General features: G+C 41.1%; 1 protein-coding gene across 8 annotated transcripts in view; it reads right to left on the bottom strand.

Moving 5' to 3' along the window:
• Window positions 1–23,815, bottom strand: part of LOC310697670 (far upstream element-binding protein 3-like) — a 395,403-nt gene that overhangs the window by 229,960 nt on the left and 141,628 nt on the right. For all 8 annotated transcript variants that reach the window (XM_083484353.1, XM_083484354.1, XM_083484355.1 and 5 more), the window contains exon 4: window positions 2,361–2,407. In XM_083484353.1, coding sequence (XP_083340479.1) covers window positions 2,361–2,407 — 47 coding nt within the window. The remainder of the gene's footprint in view (window positions 1–2,360; window positions 2,408–23,815) is intronic.

Genomic DNA, 23,815 nt, shown 5'->3' with positions numbered 1-23,815 from the left:
ACAAAGAGCTGACCACTTCCATCCAGCACTGCTAATTCTCATATTCTGGTAGTAGATAGGTAGCCGTGTTGGTCTGCCATAGTCAAAATAAAAAATTCCTTCCAGTAGCACCTTAAAGACCAACTAAGTTAGTTCTTGGTATGAGGTGCTACTGGAAGGAATTTTTTATTTCTCATATTCTGGTGGAAGGTTATCCTGCTTGTGGGCTTCCTATTGCAGCACCTGGTTGACTACTGTGAGAACAGGATACTGGACTAGGTGATTATTATTATTATTATTTATACCCCGCCCATCTGGCTGGGTTTCTCCAGTCACTCTGGGATGCTCCCAACCTGAATATTAAAAACACAATACAGCATTAATCATTAAAACCTTTCCTAAACAGGGCTGCCTTCAGATGTCTTTTAAAAGTAAGATGGTTGCGTATTTCCTTGACATCTGATGGGAGGGTGTTCCACAGGGTGGGCGCCACTACTGAGAAGGCCCTCTGCCTGGTTCCCTGTAACCTCACTTCTTGCAGTGAGGGAACAGGCAGAAGGCCCACGGCGCTGGATCTCAGTGTCCGGGCTGAATGATGGGGGTGGAGAGGCTCCTTCAGGTATACAGGACTGAGGCCGTTTAGGGCTTTAAAGGTCAGCACCAACACTTTGAATTGTGCTTGGAAACGTACTGGGAGCCAATGCAGGTCTCTCAGGACCAGTGTTATATGGTCTCAGTGGCTATTCCCAGTCACCAGCCTAGCTGCCGCATTCTGGATTAACTGCTGTTTCCCAGTCATCTTCAAAGGTAGCCCCACATAGAGCACATTGCAGTAGTCCAAGCAGGAGATAACTAGAGCATGCACCACTCTGGAGACACAGTCCATGGGCAGGTAGGGTCTCAGCCTGCGTATTAGATGGAGTTGGTAGACAGTTGCCCTGGACACAGAATTGACCTGCGCCTCCAGTACAGCTGTGAGTCCAAAGTGACTCCCAGGCTGTGGTCCTTCAGGGGCACAGTTATCCTGTTCAGGACCTGGGAGTCCTCCACACCAGCCTGCCCCCTGTCCCCCAAGAACAGTACTTCTGTCTTGTCGGGATTCAACCTCAATCTGTTAGCTGCTATCCATCCTCCAACTGCCTCCAGACACTCACACAGGACCTTCACCGCCTTCACTGGTTCTGATTTGAAAGAGGTAGAGCTGGGTATCATCTGCATACTGATGAACACCCAGCCCAAACCCCCTGATGATCTCTCCCAATGGCTTCATGTTAAAAAGCATAGGGGAGAGGATGGAACCCTGAGGTACCCCACAAGTGAGAGCCCAGGGGTCTGAACACTCATCCCCCAACACCACTTTTTGGCCCAGGAGAAAGGAGCAGAACCACTGTATAAGTGCCCCCAACTCCCAGCCCCCCCCCCACAACGGTCCAGAATGATGATATGGTCAATGGTATCAAAGGCCACTGAGATCCAGCAGAACTAGGAAACAACTCTCACTTTTGTCCCTAGCCCGCCGGAGATGATCAACCAGCGCGACCAAGGCGGTTTCAGTCCCATGGTGAGGCCTGAATCCCGATTGGAAGGGATCCAAATGGTCCGCATCCTCCAGGCGTGCTTGGAGTTGTTCAGCAACCACCCACTCAATCATCCAGCAAGCTCTTATGTTCTACTGCCACTGTCGGAGGCAGTGGCTACCAGTTACTGGGACTTGCAAGTAGGGATAGTGCTATTGCACACATGTTCTGCTTGCAGGCTTCTCATAATGTGTGTCTAGTTGGCCACTGTGAGAACTAGATAAGCCTCCCCTTCGGTTCTACTTCCATGGTTGGAAGCAGGATGCCTCTGAATATCAGCTGCTGGGAATCACAAGCCTGATGGCTTCCCAGAGGCATCGGGTTGGTCAGTGTGAGAACAGAATGCTGGACTAGATGAGCTCCCTTTAGTCAGATCCAGCAGGGCTTCAGTTATGAAGCTGGGACCCTGAGCAGGCAAAGCACATGCTCCATTATCAAGCTGCGCATTCTCCCTGTGAAATGGCTCTTCAGTGGTATATCCTCTCCCCACGCACATATGCCCCACACAATTTCCCCTTTGCTTATCCCCCACAGCACATTACTAGCAAAGTTTGTCATCAAGATCTTTAACTACAGACTACTGTAGCAGTCAGGAAGTAACTAAATCATCCTCAATTTATTTTAAAGTTCATATGACAAGCATTTCCCCTGAAACTGCCATGTTCTCAGAAGGATTAACAGAAATCTGCAATGCTATGCCGAGCACTACCTATCATAATACAAGTTAGTCTTCCGATGGAAGGAGTGTTCATAGAGGCCCCCTATGCAGCCAAGAGAAAAATTGCCTCAAACTAGAATACTTACTGAATCCAACCATTTTGTCAGGCACTTTGAATTCTTCGGTTATTACCCTAAAGAGAAAAGAAAAGGGGAAGACTTAAAATGACAGGGAGAAATTAATGCCTTTTCCAATAGCATCAACAGTCTCAAAACATTTCAGAAATTATGTTTTAGTTCCCAGAAAGTGAAGTAGGAACTGTCATGATTAAAGTTTTTGAGAGCAGAAACAGGAAAGTGCTGGAATATTGTAGCAGGTTCACTTCTGAAGCAAATATTGTTTTGACTACATAAAGGTCACGCTGAGCCAGGATAAATTCCTATGCTCAGCGAGCTGCTCTCTCCCTCTTTCACTTGTACAGTGCTTGTAATGAAGTTTGTTGTCTCAGTAAAGTTTTTGCCTTTACTGTGAATCTTTTGACTCTGCGTCATTCTTTGATTCTTCTTTATTGCAAGACACCACTGTCCGTCAGTAACTAGTTAAAACATTCTGGAAAACTGGGCAATGAAGAATGGAGTTTTCAGCTGGTGGCCTCAATCAGCTTCCTAAGAGGATATATGGAGGAGTGACCCCAAACCAGCTAGCCTGTGTCCTGAGCACTGTGCAGAAGGCCCTGTCTGCTCTTGCCCCATCCCTAAACGTGAAGCACATTACAGACACAGGATAGGGCTTTTCAATTTGGTGGGGAACCAACTCTAAAAATGTCCTGGTACCAATGCTGCTGAGTTTACAGTACCAGCTGAAAAGACACTTTGTTGTCCAGTTTCTTGCAGGGATTTGATTTGTATCTGTGAATGCCAGATAGTAAAGGATACATAATGTTATATGAAATTCCAAGGTCAAAATATTTTAATACGTTCTCAGGGCTAATCACCACCCTTAGTGTTGGGGTCATGTGTATGCACTACAGAAGCTGTCATGCAGTTAAGCTCACTGCAGAAAAAAGCCATTTAGCAGAGTTGTCTTTACTAGGCCACCACCAACATACACTACTACTACTACTCTACACACACACACACACACACACACACACTTATTTTTTTTAACAGATGTACAAGTAGTCTTCTCTCACTAAGTCCAGAGGGGGTTCTTTGCTTCAAAGTTCTTGCTGTGTTAAAGTCTACAGACAAGTCCCTAGTTTACAGTAGTTGCTTGCAAAGATTGGGTTCTAAAGTCTGGCAATTTTCCAACTTCTTCCTCAGATGATCTCATCAAAAAGTCTTTACTCAAATCCACAGGTCCAATAGATATGCTGTAACCTGATCCCTTTATACACAGAGTTACTTCCCAAATCTGCCCAGTAACACAGATAAGAGTCATAAGATGTATGCAGGTGCATTGTGGGGAATGAGTAATCCCTGCTGATTTAAGGATAATTAAAATATTCATTAACATAGTGGCATTGACAAAATGAAACATATGCTGACTAGCAGGGCTAAACCTGTTATGTTCAATCCAGTTAAGTTTGATAAAAGCTTCCCAACTCAGAAAAGCCTATGAGTCTAGCCTTGTGACCTGAAACATGTGTGTATGTATGTGTTTTATGTTATTTGAGGCATCTTATGAAGACCTGCATTTTTAAAATGAGCTTAAAAATATATATTTGTAAATGTTTGTATCTCTCATTCTCTCATGCCAGGCATAAACCAGCTGGGTGCTCTGGCAGCTGTTTATCTTCCTGTTTAAGGGCCCCTGTTTAAGCACGTGCCTCAGGGTTGTAAAAGGAAATTACAGGCTAGGAGCAAAAGGTCACACTGACCATACAAATTACAGAATACAATCAAGCTGCAAAGACACAATTAAGAGTTTGTAAATAGTAAGAATTATTGTGCCTCCCATTAAAACTTGAGCCACATTTTCATAAGGTTAAAAAGGGCAAGAGCTAATGGGAACAGCAGCTGGCTGGGAAAACCGAAGAGGCTTCTGGAAACTGTTTTTATTATATTCCTTTTTACTAAGTTCCTTTCCTTCTAAAAATCTATCTGTTATGTATGAAATATATTGACTTAAATGTAATTATGCAAAGGATTTAGAAAGTAAGAAATGTTAGATTTAGAAAGTAAGAAATGTTAGATTCTTATTTCATTGATGGTGTGTGAGAAGGTGAACCCAAGATCTCTTTAAGATAAAATTAGAACCATGCACCATCTGCTTTAGCCATCTGTTTCGCAGTGAATAGGGCAGCAGGGGCCAAAGGTTATCTGGTAATTAAGGTGCCTGGTCGAGGTAAATGTAAGATATATGGCTACTTGTTTGCCATTTATAGATAGAAGGAAATATAGCTCTTTGTCTCCCATAAAAGGTAATAGGAAATGGGTGTATCTTTTATGATTGGTTCTAGCAAACAGCCAATAGGAATTTCAACCAGGCTGATTGGACAGAGACAGCCAAAGGAGGAGCAAGAGGGCTGGGCTGAGGGAATATAAGTGCTGGGCATCAGGGCTGGAAAGGCAGAGCATTGGTAACCATATACCACTGTGTCTCTCATTTATTTGTCTGACAAATTATTATTTTAATTTCTCTATTGCTGCGTTGAATATTTCATTCCAGCTAAGCGTTAACCACAAGCAGGGTGCTACAGTTAACTTTGCTTGTTAAAATCTGTTTGCTTATTTGTTTTTAGGCTATAACCTGTATTAGGTTGACCAATAAATTTTGATTCAGCTTGGCTGGCTGCCAATTAAGTAAGTGGTTTACAAAAAAGAATAAAACAATAAAATATCAGCAAAAACTGCAAAAAAGTTATTTAAAACATTCAAAGAATAATTTAAATTGGCAATATGTTAAAAACTAGATTAAAATGCATGTCAACATTCTACATGTCTGGATATGCTTGCCTAAACAAAAATGTTTTCAGCAGGTGCTTAAAAGAATATAGCAAAGGTGCCTCCTTGATGTCAATAGGCAGGGATTTCTAAATTGTAGGTGTTGCCACATTAAAAGATTGATTTCTTACAGATGCGAAACAAGGAACATGTGGCACCTGTAATATTGGCAGTTCCTGAATTCTAACGGTTTGAATTCTCATTGCAGCTTCAGGGATACCTTGCAATCAGGAGCAATGATTGCTGGAGTAGACTGACGAGAGTGAGCTTGTGTCTTTTAGAGCCTGATCATTCTGCGGAAACACAGGATTTGAGGGGGAAGAGTTACAGTTGAGAGGAAGCCAAGCTGAGGGAGGAGCTAGAAGCCAGCAGCAGTCAAACTTAGCTCAGTGCACACAGGTGTTTGCAAGAGCGTTTAGCAGGGGACTTTAAAGGGGAGGCCCAGAACTCTGTCCCTTGGTGTGCATAGGACCAAGAGACATGGAGGGTGAGGGAGCTGCTGCAGTGACCTGCAACATCTGTTCTATGCTTATCTTACTGCCAGGGAACAAGCAACAGTACACTTGTAGCAAGTGCAAGCTGGTTGTCTTCCTGGAAGAGAAGCTCCAGCAACTTGAGGCCCGTCTAGCCACACCTCAAGCAACAGGACAACATGCAGAGTTGCTTGATAGAGCTGAATCAACTGTGATGGAGCAGCAAGACAGATGGGGTGCCCCTAGGGAGGTGAAAGATTGCCCATTGCAAGAGATGAACCCCTGGAGGAATGTGATGCACAAAAGTAGGACATTCATGAGCCATGCTTTGTCATTGGAGTTGCAAAATCGCTTCCATGCTCTGACCACTGACACCAATTCTGTGCCAGAGAAGCTACGACAGCAGTTGCCATGAGCAAGTCGCACACAGTAGCAAAAATGTCTGCAGTTGAATACTTGATAGTCTATCTTTCAATAAACACTACATACAAATACATAATTATGTTGCTTTGTTCTTCCCACCACCTTGCTGCTCTGTTCTGTTCACTGCTGACTGCAAGCTCCTGCAATCACATCCTTGCAAAACGGCTGTATCCTAAAAGCCGGAAAGTCTCCTGTTGGAGTGCAAAGGCAACTGCCTGCTCCAAACTGAGTAAATTGTACTTACTGTAAACCAGCTCCAGTGACCTTGATTCTTGGACATAAAAGCAGATGCATTGGTCCTGAGCCAAGTACTCCAATTAACTGTTGCTGAATGTGCAAATTACTGACACCAAGGTGGCTGTGAAAGGTACAGTGCACAGAATGATTCCTACCACCCCCAGAGAAGAAAGAGACAGGAGAAGATAGACTTGGAGGAGGTCTTTCTCCATTCTTGATCCAACCCCTTTGGATCCAGAGTTCCTGACTGAGGGCGAGTATGCAGATAACCCATTTACCACCTTCCATGGAGACTATACTGGAGAAAAGAAACTGCAGTCGAGACATGACAAGGCGAGAGGAAGGAATAGGAAGTATTCAAACCACAAGGTTCCTGCCTTTGTAACTTCTCAATAATATCAAAATAAGCTCCAATGGACAAGTGGAGAAGACTCAAGAACAGCAGGTGGAAGAACAACAGGAGGAAGAGATGTGTGGTGGTGATAGGTGACTCCCTACTGAGGGGAACCAAGGCAGTAGTGTGCCAAAGATTCACGATGTGACAGAGAAGTTGCCAAGTCTTATAAAGCCCACTGACCACTATCCCTTCCTTCTGATTCATGTGGGTACTAATATTATTGCCACACACAGCTTGCAATGCATAACAAGGGACTGTAAGACCCTGAGCAGGGAGCTGAAGAGACTTGGGGCACAGGTAGTCTTTTCATCACTCCTTCTTGTTGAAGGTTGTGGCCCAGGGAGAGGAAAATACGTGAGGTAAACAACTGGCTGTGCAGGTGGTGTCATCAGGAAGGATTTGGCTTCTTGGATCATGGTCTCGGCTTCCTTGAAAAAGGACTTCTGGTGAGAGATGGGCTGCAACTCACAGCGGTTGGCAATAATGTGTTTGATAAGCGTATCAAGAACCTGATCAAGAGAGCTTTAAAGTAGATGTTAAGGGGGAGGGAGACAACATTACAAACGACAGAAGAGCACCTGGCACTGAGGATAATAGCTTCACTGATGCACAGGAAACTGAGGTGGTGCTCCAGAAACCTGCTAAAGGGCAAGAAACTACAGGAAAGCAGCAGCTGGAGGGAACGAATCCTGGTTTCTGTTGTCTCTACACAGAGTATGGGAAACAAGCAAGACGAACTGGAGCTTTTAGTTCAGGATGGCAAATATGACCTGGTTGGCATTACTCAAACCTGGTGGGATGAGACTCATGACTGGAATATAGGAAATGAGGGGTATAACCTGTTCAAAAGGAATACAGTGGTACCTCAGGTTACATACGCTTCAGGTTACAGACTCCGCTAACCCAGAAATAGTGCTTCAGGTTAAGAACTTTGCTTCAGGATGAGAACAGAAATCGTGCTCCGGCAGCAGCAGGAGGCCCCATTAGCTAAAGTGGTGCTTCAGGTTAAGAACAGTTTCAGGTTAAGTACGGACCTCTGGAACGAATTAAGTACTTAACCTGAAGTACCACTGTAGACTAAACAGGAAGGGAGATGTAGCAGCATTATATGTAAAGGATGCATACACTTGTGAAGAAATCCATGACCTGGAGCATGGAGAGCAGATTGAGAGTATATGCATAGAAATTGTAGGAGAGAGAAACAACAGTGACCTTACTATGGGGATCTGCTATAGACCACCAAGCCAGACTGAAGACTTGGATGATGCATTCCTAGAGCAGATTACCAAACATTCAAAAAGAAGAGATATAGTAATGGGGGGGGAGGGGCTTCAACTCCCCCAATATCTGTTGGAACTCAAACTCTGCCAAGAATATAAGGTCTGACAAATTCCTCCATTGCCTCACTGGCAATTTCATTTTGCAGAAGGTGCAAGAACCAACAAGGGGATCATCTATTTTGGACCTGATCCTCGCCTATAGGGAAGAACTGGTTGACGAAGTGGAAGTACTTGCAAACTTGGGAGAAAGTGATAATGCTCTCCTGGGTTTCAGGATACAGAGGCAAGGGAAAGCTGAGCGTAGTCAGACATGCACTCTGGACTTTAAGAAGGCCAATTTCAAAAAGCTTAAGGAGCTACTGGGTGAGATCCCATGGTCAGGAATACTCCAAGAGAAGGGAGTCCAAGAAGGATGGGAGCTTCTAAAAGGAGAAACTAAACAATTAAGCCTGACAGACCTCTTGGACTGGGCAATTGCTGAAATTGAACAAGAGGTGCCTGATGGGCTAGAAACAAGGACAGGGGAGCAGGTGGAGGAGGGGGGCAATGGGCATGATGCCGACTCACAGTCTCCCCACAGTCCTAAACAGCAGCCAACTAGCTGTTTTGAAGACCCCCCCAAGAAAAGCAGCCAAAAGGCCCAAGGCTGAAAAATTCCAAGTACAATGGGACCATAGGAAAGAGTTCAGAGATTAAAGCAACCCAATCGTCCCAAGCCGTTGCCCGGACAACTCCTCAAAAGCTACCTTCACAGTATGGAGCTGGGAAATTGCTAAGTTTGTTAGGAGAACAAAGCTTACTTAGCAGAAGGTCATTAGTACTGATTCTTCGAAAGTTGGAGAGCATTGAGAACCTTGCGGTTGGTGGTCGGGGGGCGGAGAGCCCAGTGCAGTCCCCTGGGCCCCGGGAGAGGAATGCTGAGTGGGTACCGCCAGGCAGGCTGGAGATCCCTAATCCTTCCAGGGAGAGCCCCCAAGCTGCACAGTCCATATATAATCCCAGGAAGGAGCCCAAGGGTCCCCCCCTATACTAAGAGGTGTTTGCAGCTGGATCAGATAGTTCTGGTTATCCAAAACAACCGGGAGAACAAAGGGCATTGGATCTCCAGACTGAGAGTCTGCCTCTCCTTATCTGAACTTCTGAGATTGGATATAGGCTCTCTGGACTTAAAAACACTGGAAAAACTGCCGAGCCACCCAAGAGTAACAAAGCTACTTCTCAAATTTCAAAGTCATGCCATCCCCCTGCTTCTCCCCAAAATGGGTGGCTTCCTGAGTCATTTCCACATTACAGGTAAAAGGGTGTTTGCAGACTTGGACGCTGTACCTCTACTTCCAGCTATACAGAGGCCGACAAGTCGGTTATCTCCCAAGCTACCCCCCGACTCAAGCTCTGCCCCACCTTCAAGATGAAGCCAACGTGGAAATTTTCCATTTCCTCTGATTGACACTAACACAGCTGCAGTTAATACAGGAGGACCTCAAAGAGTGACTTTAAAGACATCTCTGCTCCTTAGGAATGTTGAGCAAAGAGTAACGATAAATACAACCCCAATTAACTCCATACTAGAGGAAATTGAAGAAATAACAAACAGTATTCAAGATTCGATGTGTGACCTCAACAAGCCTAGGACAAACCCCCATGAACCTGCTAACGTGGGCAGCAGGAATACAAACAATGATAGGTCTGGAAAAGAGGAGATATTGGCCTTTCTACAGTAAGAGACTCACCCAACCAAGAAAGGCGTTTGCAGACCAAGTGACTGGATCCAACTATACGCTGAATCAATATGTATGACACTATAGATAATCCATCCTCACCTCTATTCATAGAACAGACTTTGCCCACAGTTATGGAGGAGGAGCAAGCAAGATAAGAAACTACACAAATGTCTGGGGGACTGTTTGAACTCTTTTTTCTTTTTGGCACATTTTTTTTATTTGCTTAGTAACATAACATTACTATATATATTCTATAAAACAAAGACTACAAAACAACATTCATTCATACTACAATGCATAACTACGTAACATTAATATATCTGGTTTCTGAAAAAGGGCTTACATAAAATCCATTCAAAATACCATCTGGTTTACCTTTTTTTTTTTTCTTCCCCTCCCTCTCCACTCCAACCCTCCCCCCCCCCCCAGTCAGGCCTTCCTTCTTCATATCTTTATCCATGTACACAGTCTGTTCATTCGAGCTTGTATGTTAGGGTTGGCTTCCCCTCTTTCTATCCAGTTCCTGTAAAATGCCCATTTATTTGTGATTCTTTGGCATTTATTTCCCCATCTATCCTCTGCCACTATCTGTGCAAATATTTCTGATTGTACGTATTCAAAGACATAATCGTTCAATTTTTCCATATTCCATTTGGCCTTTTCTTTCCATCCCAAAGCAATAACTGCCATTCCAGCTAGAATCATAATCTTGTACAACTCTTGCTTATTACTTTCTACTTTGTTATTTCCCAGTATTCCCGAAAATAACAAATCCCTATTAACTTCTATGTTTATTTGAAATAATCCAGAAATTACCTTTATAATCTTTTGCCAATATTCCTTAACCAGATTACATTCCCACCACATGTGTGAATATAGTCCTTTTTCCTGACCACAATGCCAGCATTTGGGACTAAACCCTTTCACTATATACGCCATTTGTGCCGGAGTTCTATACCATTTTAATAAAAACTTTCTACTTAATTCTTTATATGTTTCTATTTTAATATTGTTTATATTCTTCATCAGTTCTTGAGCCGTGTTTGGATGAATCATACCTTCCTGTTCCCATTTAATCTGAATTATCCTTATCATTCTTTCTTTGGCGCTTATCATCAGTTTATATAACATCCCTGCTATCCCTTTCTCCGTTATTTGTCTTTTGTTCAGCACCATATCTATTTTCATTTCTGTCCTCATCGTTTCCTCTGCTCTTTCCGTTTTTATTAAATCATAAAGTCCTTGCACTTTCAGCCAATATTGTTTTCCTATTTTTTCTAAAAAAACTTTTTTTGTAATTAAATTCCCTTCTTCATCTAACATATCTTTTAATTTATAAAATCCATGATCTTCTAATTTCTTCCACCAACCAGGTTCCCTTTGACCCTCCTGCATATATTTTAACGGCATCCACCTTGAGTATGTTGGCATCCATTTCGTATTCCAGTTCTTTCAGATTCCTAACACAGTTTTCCTTGGTCCTATTGTCTTCTTAAAAGCCGTGTTCATATCTCTATTAAATATCCGTTATCTTCCTATTCCTTCATTCATTTCATTCTCCAGCCTTATACATTTAATCCCTTCCTTATATCCAATATCTATTAGATTTTTCAATTGGAACGTTTCATAGTAAAATTCTAAGTTCGGTATTCCCCATCCCATCTCTTCTTTGAGGTGAATAGTTTACTATGTCTGGGGTTCTAACTCTTTTCCTTCCAAAAATCCAATTTTTAAATAACTTATTCCATGTTTTAAACCATATTTTCCTAATGGGTAGTGTAATTACTTGAAATAAATATAATAATTTTGGTACCAAAATTATTATAAATTGCTCTAACCCTACCTAGAATACATAAATTCTTATTTTTCCATGATTTTATATCCTCCTTGATCTTCCTCCACACTTCTTTGTAATTTACACCTGGAATCCTAGCAATATTTTTAATAATATTTACCCCCAAGTATTTAATTTTTTTCCAATTGATATCCATCTTTGTCATTTTTGCAAATTCCTTCTTCTCCTCTTTATTTACATCCCAAAATAAAATTTCAGACTTCTCCAAATTTACTCCCAATCCCGAGTCCTCTTTAAAGTCCTTCAGGATTATCATAAATTCTCTTACACCCTCTAAGGGGTTTGTAAATAATAATAGGATACCATCTGCATACATGTTTAACTTGATTTCTTCCTTTCCTTTCTTATATCCTTTTATCCTTTACTGAGTTTCGTATTCTGTCTGCCAAGTACTCCATACCCAATACAAATAGTAGTGGTGAGGGGGGGCCGCCAGGGGCGCATTGGAAGATGGACGACAATACCATCTCTCCGTCTCACACGAGGTAATTAAGAGGCTGATATGGGAGTATGCAACCTCCCTTGTTACCCCAGGGAACGGGGAAACACTGCCTCGCCTGCTGTTGCCATAAATCACCCCCGAGTTCGAAAGAAGGGGGTGAAGGCACTAGGCGCACAGCACCCGTGGGAGACGGCTCTCCCTGACACTGTCTCTGATCGCGCAAACTGGTTGCAGGAGCTCAAAATATACAATTAGAGAGAAGCAAATGCACATATTTCAAGTGAAGAACGGGAGCTAAGACTGCTAATTGAAGTGACCTCTGTGAAGTAGAGTGACGGGTTGGATTCAACAGGACAATAAATCAAGAAGAAGATACATCAAAGGGTCGGTATGTCGGAACGGGACTGGAAGGGGGGGGGACTTTTCTTTTTTTCTCTCTATGTGATTACCAAACAACCCCTCCCCAAGAAAGAACCGTTGCACAATTGACTATAAGCGGGATGATTAAAAAACTGTGTGGAAATGAATTATTAACCAAAGGTTTGGCTTATGGAGACTTGGAAAAGAATAAGGGCTTTTGGAATGACGCAGCTATAAAAAGAGAGTCACCATGTTGGCAGGTTTTGTCGAAAGATTGATGATCGAGGAGGAGGAAGCTATGGCTGTTATCATATTGGACTCCTGGCAGAACCTCCTCAGAAGATCGAGAAAGGGAGTGACAGGCCAGCGAAGATTAACGAACGGACGGTAAAATTGTTTTCTCTATGGAAGTGATGAAAGGCAGCAGCCGTCTGAATATGACTCTTGGATGAATGGAAAAACCCACACAGGACTACAAAAACATTTGTCTTCAACTCACTTGCAGAGACTATCAGAGGCCACAAAGAAAAAGGAAAAAATATATGAAAATAACAAGAAGAGATGTGGAAAACAACAAGAAAGGATTGGACAAAATCGTGAACATCATTTGGACAGAATTGTGGATATTAAAGCAGCAGCAACAAGATGATTGGATCCCTTTCGGAACTTGAAATATAGGTACCCCCAACAAAAATTTAAAATTTGGCTCTGTAATTTGTTTTTTTTTAAAATAAATTTTTATTAATTTTCCAAACACATAATAGAAACAAACTATAGACAAGACAATAACATACAAATAAATAAACACGTATAATTTCTTAGTCTTATTTTCATACACCTTACTTCCCGGACTTCCCCATACCTTCCCTTTTCTGCATCCTTATTTCACATTTCTTCAGCAACTTCTTAAATCTAATTTAAACCAATCACTTTCATTAGATTCTTTTTTCTTTAACTTATTGGTTTCAGCTGCAATTCTCTATTTCTTAGTTCCTTAACATCTTAACACTCCTCAATTTTACAACAGTTTTTAAGATATATTTTAAATTTCTTCCAGTCTTCTTCCACTGTCTCTTTCCCCTGGTCACGGATTCTGCTGGTCATCTCTGCCAAACCCATGTAGTCGATCACCTTCGTCTGCCATTCTTCCAGAGTGGGTAGTTCTTGTGTCTTCCAATACTTTGCCAGAAGAATTCTCGCTGCTGTAGTAGCATACATAAAAAACGTCCTATCCTTCCTTGGCACCAATTGGCCGACCATGCCCAAGAGGAAAGCCTCAGGTTTTTTAGAGAAAGTCCACTTAAGAACTTTCTTGATTTCATTATAGATCATTTCCCAAAAGGCTTTGATCTTCGGGCAGGTCCACCAAAGGTGATAAAAGGTACCTTCAGTCTCATTACATTTCCAACATTTATTATTGGGCGAATGGTAAATTCTTGCAAGCTTGACTGGGGTCATGTACCACCTGTAAGTCATTTTCATTATGTTTTCTCTTAAGGCGTTACATGCCGTAAACCTAATACCGGTGGTCCATAACTGTTCCCAGTCAGCAAACATAATGTCATGACCAATATCTTGTGCCCATTTAATCATGGCTGATTTCACCATTTCGTCCTGTGTATTCCATTTCAACAGCAAGTTATACATTCTAGACAGATTCTTAGTATTGCGTTCTAGCAGTTCTATTTCTAGTTTTGACTTCTCCATCTGGAAGCCTATTTTCCTGTCCTGTTTAAATGTCTCATTTATCTGAAGATAGTGCAACCAGTCTCATACCTTGGACTTTAATTTCTCATAGCTTTGTAGTTTAACTTTTTCGCCATCTTGTTCTAAAATTTCACAATATTTTGGCCATTTAGACTCCATATTAAGTTTTTTCACCTCTTTGGCTTCCATTGGTGACAGCCACCTGGGAGTTTTACTTTCCAGTAAATCTTTATACCTCATCCACACATTGTATAATGCTTTCCTAACAATATGGTTTTTAAAACCTTTGTGCACTTTAACTTTATCGTACGATATGTATGCATGCCAACCAAATCTATTATCAAACCCTTCCAGATCCAAAATGTCTGTATTCTCTAGAAGCAGCCAGTGTTTCAGCCAGCAAAAAGCTGCCGATTCATAATAAAGTCTTAGGTCCGGCAGGGCAAACCCCCCTCTATCTTTTGCATCAGTTAAAATCTTAAATTTTATTCTGGGCTTTTTGCCCTGCCAGACAAATTTAGATATATCTTTCTGCCACTTCTTGAAACAGTCCATTTTGTCCAAAATATGCAACGTTTGGAATAAAAACAGCATTCTAGGCAATACATTCATCTTGATAACAGCTATTCGACCTAGTAATGAAAGTCTCAACCTTGACCATATTTCTAGATCTTTCTTTACTTCTGACCAGCATTTGTCATAATTGTCCTTAAATAGGTTCACATTCTTAGATGTTAAGTTTACCCCCAGGTACTTCACCTTTTTCGTTATCACTAATCCTGTTTCACTCTGAAACTTCTCTTTTTCCGCCACTGTTAGATTTTTCTCCAACACTTTCGTTTTCTGTTTGTTCAGTTTAAATCCTGCTACTTGACCAAATATCTCAATTAGTTCTAATACTCTTTTAGTACTAGTGTCTGGCTGTTGCAAGGTCAACACTAGGTCACCTGCAAATGCCCTTAACTTATAATGTCTGGCTCCGACCTGAAATCCTTTAACCAACTGGTCCCCTCTGATCATATTTAACAGGACCTCCAGGACTGATATAAAAAGTAAAGGGGATATTGGGCATCCCTGTCGTGTACCTTTTTCTATAGGTATTTCTTCCGTAACCACATTATTTACAATTAACTTTGCTTTTTGTTTAGAATATATTGCACCTATACCATTTTCAAAACCTTGGCCTACCCCCATCCCTTGGAGATTCTTCTTCATAAAGCTCCAACAAATATTATCAAAGGCTTTCTCCGCATCCACAAAAATCAAAACAGCCTTCCTATTAATGTTCACTTCTAACAGTTCCAAAATGTCTATAATCTTCCTCACATTATCTGACATATGTCTCCCTGGAAGAAAGCCGGTTTGGTCCCTGTGAATCTCCCCTACTAACACTCTCTTCAATCTTTTTGCCAAAATGTCTGCAAAAATTTTATAATCCACATTGAGTAATGATATAGGGCGGTAGTTTTTAACCTGGTTCTTTTCAGTCTCAGTTTTTGGTATAAGTGAAATAAAAGCTTCTTTCCACGATTCAGGTGCCTTTTTCCCCTCCAAAATTTCGTTGCAAACTTCCTTCAGTGGTTGTACTAACCATTCCTTCAACGCTTTATAGTATCTAGCAGTCAAACCATCTGGTCCTGGAGATTTTCCCAGTTGCATATTCTGAATGGCACCCTCTATTTCTTGTCCTGTTATTTTCTCATTCAAAATTATTTTACTTTGCTCTGAAATTTTTGGTAGTCCATATTTCTTGATAAACTCTTCTATTTCGTGTTCGTTAACTGGCCCTTGTGCATATAATTTCTTGAAAAAACTTTTAAAACAATTACTTATCTCATTTGGTTTATGGATAATCTTTCCATCCATTTCTAAACTTGTCACAGTATTCAGTTTTTGTCTCTTTTTCAGTTGCCATGACAGAAGTTTCCCACATTTATCTGCTGATTCAAATGTCTTTTGTCTCATTTGTTTTATTTTCCATTCTATCTCTTGATTCATCAGTTCCATATATTGCATCTGATAATGCTTTATTTCTCTCAAAATCTCATGAGACTTTGGTTTAGCCCTCAGTTTCTTTTCGCCTTCTTTCATTTTTTCCAAGATTTTATCTTTCCTCTCATTCTGTTTTTTCCTCTTTATGGAGTTCTGTTGTATTAGGAAACCTCGCATCACGGCCTTGCTTGCGTCCCAAATTGTTCTTTTTTCCACTTCTGTTCTCAAATTTAGTTCAAAGTAATCTTTCAATGTTTTTTGGGCCTTCTTATAAATCTCTTCATCTCTAAATAGGGTGTCATTCATTCTCCATCTAAAGGATCCAGTTGATGTTAGTTTCATCACCATCTTTACAGCGTTATGGTCGGAGCAAGTCTTTGGGCAGATTTCTACTTTTTTTATCCTTGGCGCCATACTACTAGTTACCCAAATTTGGTCAATTCTTGTCCATGTCATTTTTGCTTCAGAGAAAAAAGTTCCCTCTCTCCCAAGAGGGTTCCTTGTTCTCCAAATATCAATCAAGTCCATAGTTTCAGTCATTTCAAAGAACGTCTTTGGTAATCTTCCTTCCTTGGAAATTACTTGTCTCTGTGCCTTGTCCATGTTTGTGGAAACCACTCCATTCATGTCTCCCATCATTACTACTTTATAATCTAGATAGTCCATTAAAGTCTCATGCAGCTTCTTAAAGAATTCCGCCTTCCCATCATTTGGTGCATAAATTCCAACTATCAAAATTTTTTCTCCTTGGAGTTGTATTTCAATTGCCAGGTACCTTCCTTGTTCATCTTTAAATATCATCTTTGGAGCCAATTTTTCTTTTACATAGATCACCACGCCTCTTTTCTTAACTTTATCTGATGAGATAAATTCTTGTCCAAGTCTCTTATTTACAAGTAATTTTCTATGTATCCTGGTCACATGGGTTTCTTGTAGGCATATTATATCTAATTGTTCTCTCTTCAAAATATGAAAGACTTGGCGCCTTTTCTGGGAAGGTTAAGACCATTACAATTCCAGCTAAGAAGTTGCAGCGACATTTTACTGTTAGGTACCTGTTCCTCCAACTGCTCCCAACTCTTGTTCCTCCTCCGATGGTGGTCTAAGTCCAAATGATAGATTTGCGATGTCTGTCGGTCCTTTGTCTGGTATTGATTCTACTGTTCCTTTCTGCAGCTCCTCCTGGTATCTTTCCAAAAACTGTTCTTTGTCTTGGACTGTTTTTATTTTGACCTTCCTTCTTTTAAAATTAAAGGATAGTCCTTGTGGGAACTCCCACCTGAAGGGTATGTCGTTTTTCTTCAGCAAGCCAACCAAATCTTTATAAAAGGCTCTCACCTCCAAGATGTATTTAGGGATGTCTTTAAAAATTTGCACTTGGCTGTTTTCAATCTCCAAAGCCTTTTGATAATGTAAATCCAATATTTTGTCTCTTTCTTCTTTGGATCTTAGTGTAATAAGACAATCCCTAGGCTTCTTACCTTGCTTCCTGCCCAGCCGAATAGCTGTTGTTATTTCCAGTTCTTCTTCCTGCAAGTCTTCTGACCAAAATTCCAAAATATTCTGTGTGAGAAATTCCGCAAGGTTATCTCCCTCAGCCTCTGGAACCAATCTTAATTTTAAATTTCTCTCCTTCCTCTGTAATTCCAATAAAGCTAAGGCTGCGTCATGTTCATTCACTTTTTTGTGATTGGTACAAGCTCCTTCTTCGTCTCCTCTGCAGTATTTTTTGCACTTTCAGCAATCTTTCGTGTTTCAGCACTTTCCTGAATCAGTTTATTTATAGATTCTGTGTTAGACGTTACACTTGCAGTATTCAGGTCTAGTCTTGTTGTCAAGTCAGTCATTTTTTTTGAGTTGTTTGCTGACTGCTTTGTCAGTGCTTCCAAGGATTGATTTATTTTAAGCAGTGCCTGTGTCATTGATTCCATGGATGCTGTTGTAACTTTTTCCTGTACAGCTGGTATTATGCCTGGTATTGAACCTCTTTTCTTTTGTGCTTGTTTTGCTTTAGCTCTAGTTGTTATCTCTTCTACTGGGCCACTCATATCCTCAAGGTCGTTCTCACAGGAGAGACTTACAAGATTCCAAAATTCCACTATTTCTCTTTTACTGTAACAGTTCTCTTTAAACCCTCCAGAGGGAGCATTCAATTGTATCCACGTAGAAAACAGAGGAAAGGAAGCCAGAGAACATAAAGCAAACAACAAAGAGTCCAAAAGTCCACAGTAAAAGTTTCTGTAACACTTTCAGTTTGACCAAAGGTTCAACAAAGTAATTCTATTAAAGTCCCGTAACTTTGTCTCAAACAAATCCCTAACTTTGTATCCAATCTTCGCTGACAGTTCACTTTCACGGTGCCTTACTCAGGCAGCCCGTTCCGGGGCTTTGACAGTGGAAAATCCTTTTTTCTGAATTTATTTCAAGCAGGTTTGCAATGTCCAATTTTTCCTTCCCCCCTTCTCCTGCTTACTGGGGGGAAGTTTAGGTCAGATGTCAGGCTTTAACAGCTTAAAAGTTAACTTTCATTAAAATGCAGCTTTGCTCTTTCGTTGCTTTGATTGTCATACAGTCCGGGGAGGCAGACTTCCTTGATTTATGCCTTTCCCGTTTTCAGCCGAATTTCAAAATTTGATTTAGATGTCCCAATCAAGTCTCTCAGTCTTACTCACGAGTATTGTAGTCAGATTTCAGCTTCAGGAAGGAATCGGCGCTCTCCGTTTATGGCGACGCGGCTTCACTCCGCGGGCTGGGTTGCGACTCTCAGCACCGCGCTCACACCCGATGCCGCTCCGGAGCCTTTAAAAAGGCTCTTTCGCAGTACCGAGGGGCGCAAAGGTGCCCACCGAGTCTCCTTGCTCACAGGCTTCAGCGCCTGTGATTTTAGGGGTCCCCCGCTCGCCGTAGCGGGTCAGACCCGAACTCGCGGAGCAGTCCTGCCTCGGAGCTCGAGGCAAGGACCGCCATTAAGCGCTGGCGCCGACCGGAAGTGTAATTTGGAATGAATGTGATTTGATTGGTCTGTTAATAAAAATTATTTTTTAAAAAACAAAAACAAACAGTAGTGGTGAGAGTGAACATCCTTGTTTAACTCCTACTTGTATATTGAATTGATCTGAAACCCCCTCATTCACTCTGACCACAGCCTTCCCTTCTCTATACAATTCCTGGATTGCTTCCACAAACTTCTCTCCTAATCCTACGCCCCACATAATATTCCATAAGAACTTATGTCTAATCGTGTCGAAGGCCTTATACACATCCAATTTTAAGACCACCAATTTCCCTTTTACCCTTCTTGTTAATACGTTTAACACATTTCTTATAGGATGGCCCTATGTATCTTCCCTTAACAAATCCATATTGATCTTCCTTAATTATTTTAGGTAGTACCTTTTCCAGTCGCCTTGCCAGGATCTTTGTAAGTATCTTATAGTCTTGATTTAATAGGCTAATTGGGCTGTATGACCCCACCTCTGTAGGGTCCTTTTGTGGTTTTTCAATCACTACTATTTCCGCTAGTTTCCAAGTGTCTGGGGCTTTCCCCCCTTCTAAGATATTATTAAATACTTTTTTTTAGTTTTGAGCCCAGGATATCAATTGTTTATTTATAAAAGCACCCTTTATCGGATTGCCCATTAGTATCTGTAAATCATAGATCTCTGCAAACCCTTCTATCATGTCCTGGAATGTAGCCGGACTTTCATGTAAATTAGCTGACCGAGATTTTATAAATTTTCTTGATTCTCATAATATAATCCTTTTGCAGGAAACTTGGTCTCTTAAACCTTTAGATATTCCTAATTTTATTACTTATAATTTACCTGCCACTAAAATGTCAAGAAAAGGACACCCCAAATCCAGTTTGATCTGTGGTATTAGACAGTCTTCTAACCTTAAAATTAATTGCATTAGAAATATTGGGCAGTATGCACAATTGTTATCATTTTCCAATGTTCACAAGGAAATTCCTCTTTTAAATACATATTTCCCTCCCATAGAGTCAGAAGCCAGACCAGATTATTGTTGGACTATAGTCTTTGAAGAGCTGTACGTAATACGCAGTAAATTTCCAAATATCCCCCTGATTGTAATGGGGGACACTAATGCGAGAATTGGATCACATCTTAAGGCAGCCCTGTTCAGGGAAGTTTTTAAGATGTAACGCTGTACTGTTTTTAACACTTGATTGGGAGCCGCCCAGAGTGGCTGGGGAAACTCAGCCAGATGGGCGGGGTATAAATAAATTATTATTATTATTATTATCATCATCATCATCATCATCAGATAACACAGCTCTCTATAAACACTATGTCTCAACTCTAGCTGAAGATGCTCCACTTCCTTTGAGAATAGGGAGAATTTCAAAGGACATTACTGTTAATAAAGCGGAAGGAAAACTCTTACAATTGGTTTTAGAATTTAATCTTTCCGCGGAGGCCTTAAGTTTGAATTCTTTAGCGCCTATTTTGACCCCTTTTATCTCTGTTCTTCCTCTCAGGCAATTTATTAGTACTTCTAATACACTGATAAAAAGCAGCGGAGATAGTGGGCAGCCTTGTCTGGTACCCTTTGTAATGTCAAATGAGTCTGTTAAGGTGTTGTTCACAATTAATTTTGCTTTCTGTTCTGAGTAAATTTCCTCAATTCCTCTTAAAAAGGTGCCACAGATCCCCATCTTTTCTATCCTCTTCTTCATAAATGACCAGGATACATTATCAAATGCTTTTTCAGCATCGATGAACATCAGTATGGCTGGCTTATCATTTCTTACTTCCAGGTATTCAAATATATTAATAATATGTCTCACATTATCCTTCAATTGCCTACCTGGCAAGAAACCTCCCTGGTCTTTATGAATTACAGTGGTGCCCCGCAAGACGAATGCCTCGCAAGACGAAAAACTCGCTAGACGAAAGGGTTTTTCGGTTTTTGCGTTGCTTCGCTAGACGAATTTCCCTATGGGCTTGCTTCGCAAGACGAATTTCCCTATGGGCTTGCTTCGCAAGACGAAAACGTCTTGCGAGTTTGTTCGCTTTTTTCTTAAAGCCGCTTGAAGAGGCGCAGTTGCGACGGACCGTGCTTCGCAAGACGAAAAACATCGCAAGACGAGGACTTCCGGGTTGGCGCCTCTGGCAATGGCGGATTTTCTCCGATCGGGAGGAATCCGCTCCGTGAAAAATAGGGTCTGAACCGCCACAGCGAGGTGGAGACCCATCAAAAACCACAGGCGGGAGAAGCCTGTGGACGTGGGATTCGGCTGGCACCTTTGCGCCCCCCCTACTCGCGGGGAAACCCGGTTTTCGGGGATCCGGAGCGACGTGGGGTGAGTGGCGCGGTGCTTTGAATCGACTGCTTCTTTCACGGAGTGAAGCCGCATTGCTGTTGCCGGAGAGCGCTGACTTTTTCCTGTGGACAATTGGATTTTAAACAACTTCCCGTGAGTAGAACGGAAAATTGGATTAAGAAATTTTTTTATTTGGCACTGAAGCGGGAAGGTTCTAAACAGGAAGTCCGCCTTCTGCTTTTTGTAGATAGATTGAAGCAAATACACAGCAAGCTAAAGTTTAGAAAGTCGTCTGTAAAGGACCAAAATTTCATCATTTAAAATTACTGAACCCCCCTTGGAAGCAGGAGAAGAGGGGGGAACCTTTTTTAGACTGTTTAAACCTGCAGAAGAGAGAGTAAAGAAAGGCAATTTTCCACCGTCTTGAACCTGGGAGTGGGGTGTCAGGACAGACGTTCTGGGGAAGTTCATTGACTATGGACAAACGTTTTTGACAGATAGTTAAAAGAAGAGGAACATATTGATTCCATTGTTCCCCTTCGCATTTAAAAGGAACAAAATATTGACAAAATATCCGAAAAAGGAAAACTTTGTTGCTAGATCTGCTTTAAAAAAAAAAAAAAGGATGGATACAAAAAGAAATTGTTTCCCCTAGAGGAAGCTTGTGAAACTATTAAAACCGAACTGGGGAGCTTTGCAGCTGTAATAGATTAAGATCGTGGGACCAGACTTCGACCTTGAACAAGAATGTACTCGGAGGCTCTGGTGCTTGCCTTTTGCAAGACAAGTGCTTTATTGGAACAGTTACATGAGAAGATGGATTTGATGACTGTTGCGATCGGAAACTTTGGACAGACAGTGGGTACCTATATAGAACCCACTCAGGAATTAATCCAGGAATGTGCTTTGACAGATGAGATGAAGGAGAAGGCTGTTGCTGGACCCCGGGTGGCAGAGATGGAGGGAGCTGTGGCCCAGCAGGAACATGAGTTGTTGGATTTGACGAATGAACCTGGAAAAAGTCAGATTTGGAGAGATGGAGTTCTGTTTGGCTTGGAGATGGGGGGCTGGATGGACCCCCCCCCCCTGTATGCAGGGATGTTTTGATTTTTCAAGTCTGGCTTTGGGCTGGGGGGAGCTCGGAGTTGTGGGGGCCCTTAACTTTGGAGGGGTCTTGAACATGCCTTCAAATACCACGTGGATTTAGGTGTTGATTATGGAAAAGGGGCTGACTTGTCGAGAAGGGACAAAAATATTGTCAAGCTGGAGTCTCCCCGAGTGAAAGGAGCAGAAGACAAAGTAAAGTACAGGTATAAATATGAAGAAGACCAGCGGAAGGGACATGGAAGAGACTTAAGAGCCTCGGACATAAGGTCACCAGGTTGATGGACTAGATGGATGGGATAGAAAGGACTGACAAAACCCGAGACCAGGAAGAAGAGACGATGGATGAAGATTGGAAGAAAGTTTTAAAATTTCATTTAGAAAAGTATTGTAAAATTAATGAGTATTAGAAAAATGTTGGAATGAAATTATTGGGCTTTAGCAGAAATGTTAAAAAGAATTATGTAAGAATATGTAGTGGTTAAGAGAATTTGGTATAAATAAGATTCAAGTTTTAAGTTTTAGGACTCTTTATGGTAAGATAAGGTTAAAATAGATTAAGGTAATTTAATGACAGAATATTGTGAAAGATGGAAAGGATTTGCTGAGATAATTAATAACTAGAATACAAAAAAAGGGAGGTGTGAGGAGGTCGATGAAATAAGGTAATGACAGTTAAGGATCTGGGAATATTGGATTTGTTTTTAAATTTTTTGTTTATTTTTGCTTTTTGCTTTTGATGTATTGTGTGTTTTGTTTTTTCTTTTTGACTTTGGTTTTTATTGATTTGTATTGTTTAATTGTCACTTTTATCTACTTTTTTCTTTCCTTTTTTCATCTTGGTTCTTCCTTCTTATTTCTTTGTAACCTTAAAATTCTCAATAAATATCATTTTTAAAAAAACAAAAACATTGCAAGACAAAAAGACTTGCGGAACGAATTAATTTCATCTTGCGAGGCACCACTGTAAATCATTTAATATTGTCTTCAATCTGTTGGCCAATATGTCCGCAAAAAGTTTATAGTCATTGTTTAACAATGATATCGGTCTGAAATTTTTAACACTCTGATGGTCCGTATCTTGTTTGGGGATCAACGTTATGTAAGCCTCCTTCCAGGAGTTTGGTATTTTCCCTTTTCCTTGTAAAATAGCATTCATTACTTCCCCTAGAACCGGTACTAGCTGCTCACCAAGTGATTTATAATACTTAGAGGTTAACCCATCTGGTCCTGGGGCTTTACCTTGTTTCATCTTCTTTATTGACTTTTGGATTTCTTGATTGGTTATTGGGGCGTTTAATTGTTCTCTTTCCTCCAATGATACCTGTTTTCCTTTGTAAATTTCCAGATATCTTTCTATCTTTTTTATATCTTCTTT

This window comes from Podarcis liolepis (genome assembly GCF_965112155.1).
Source record: "Podarcis liolepis genome assembly, chromosome: W".
Lineage (NCBI taxonomy): Eukaryota > Metazoa > Chordata > Lepidosauria > Squamata > Lacertidae > Podarcis > Podarcis liolepis.
The sequence above is the reverse complement of the archived record's forward strand: the minus strand, read 5'-3'. Positions and strand labels throughout refer to the sequence as shown.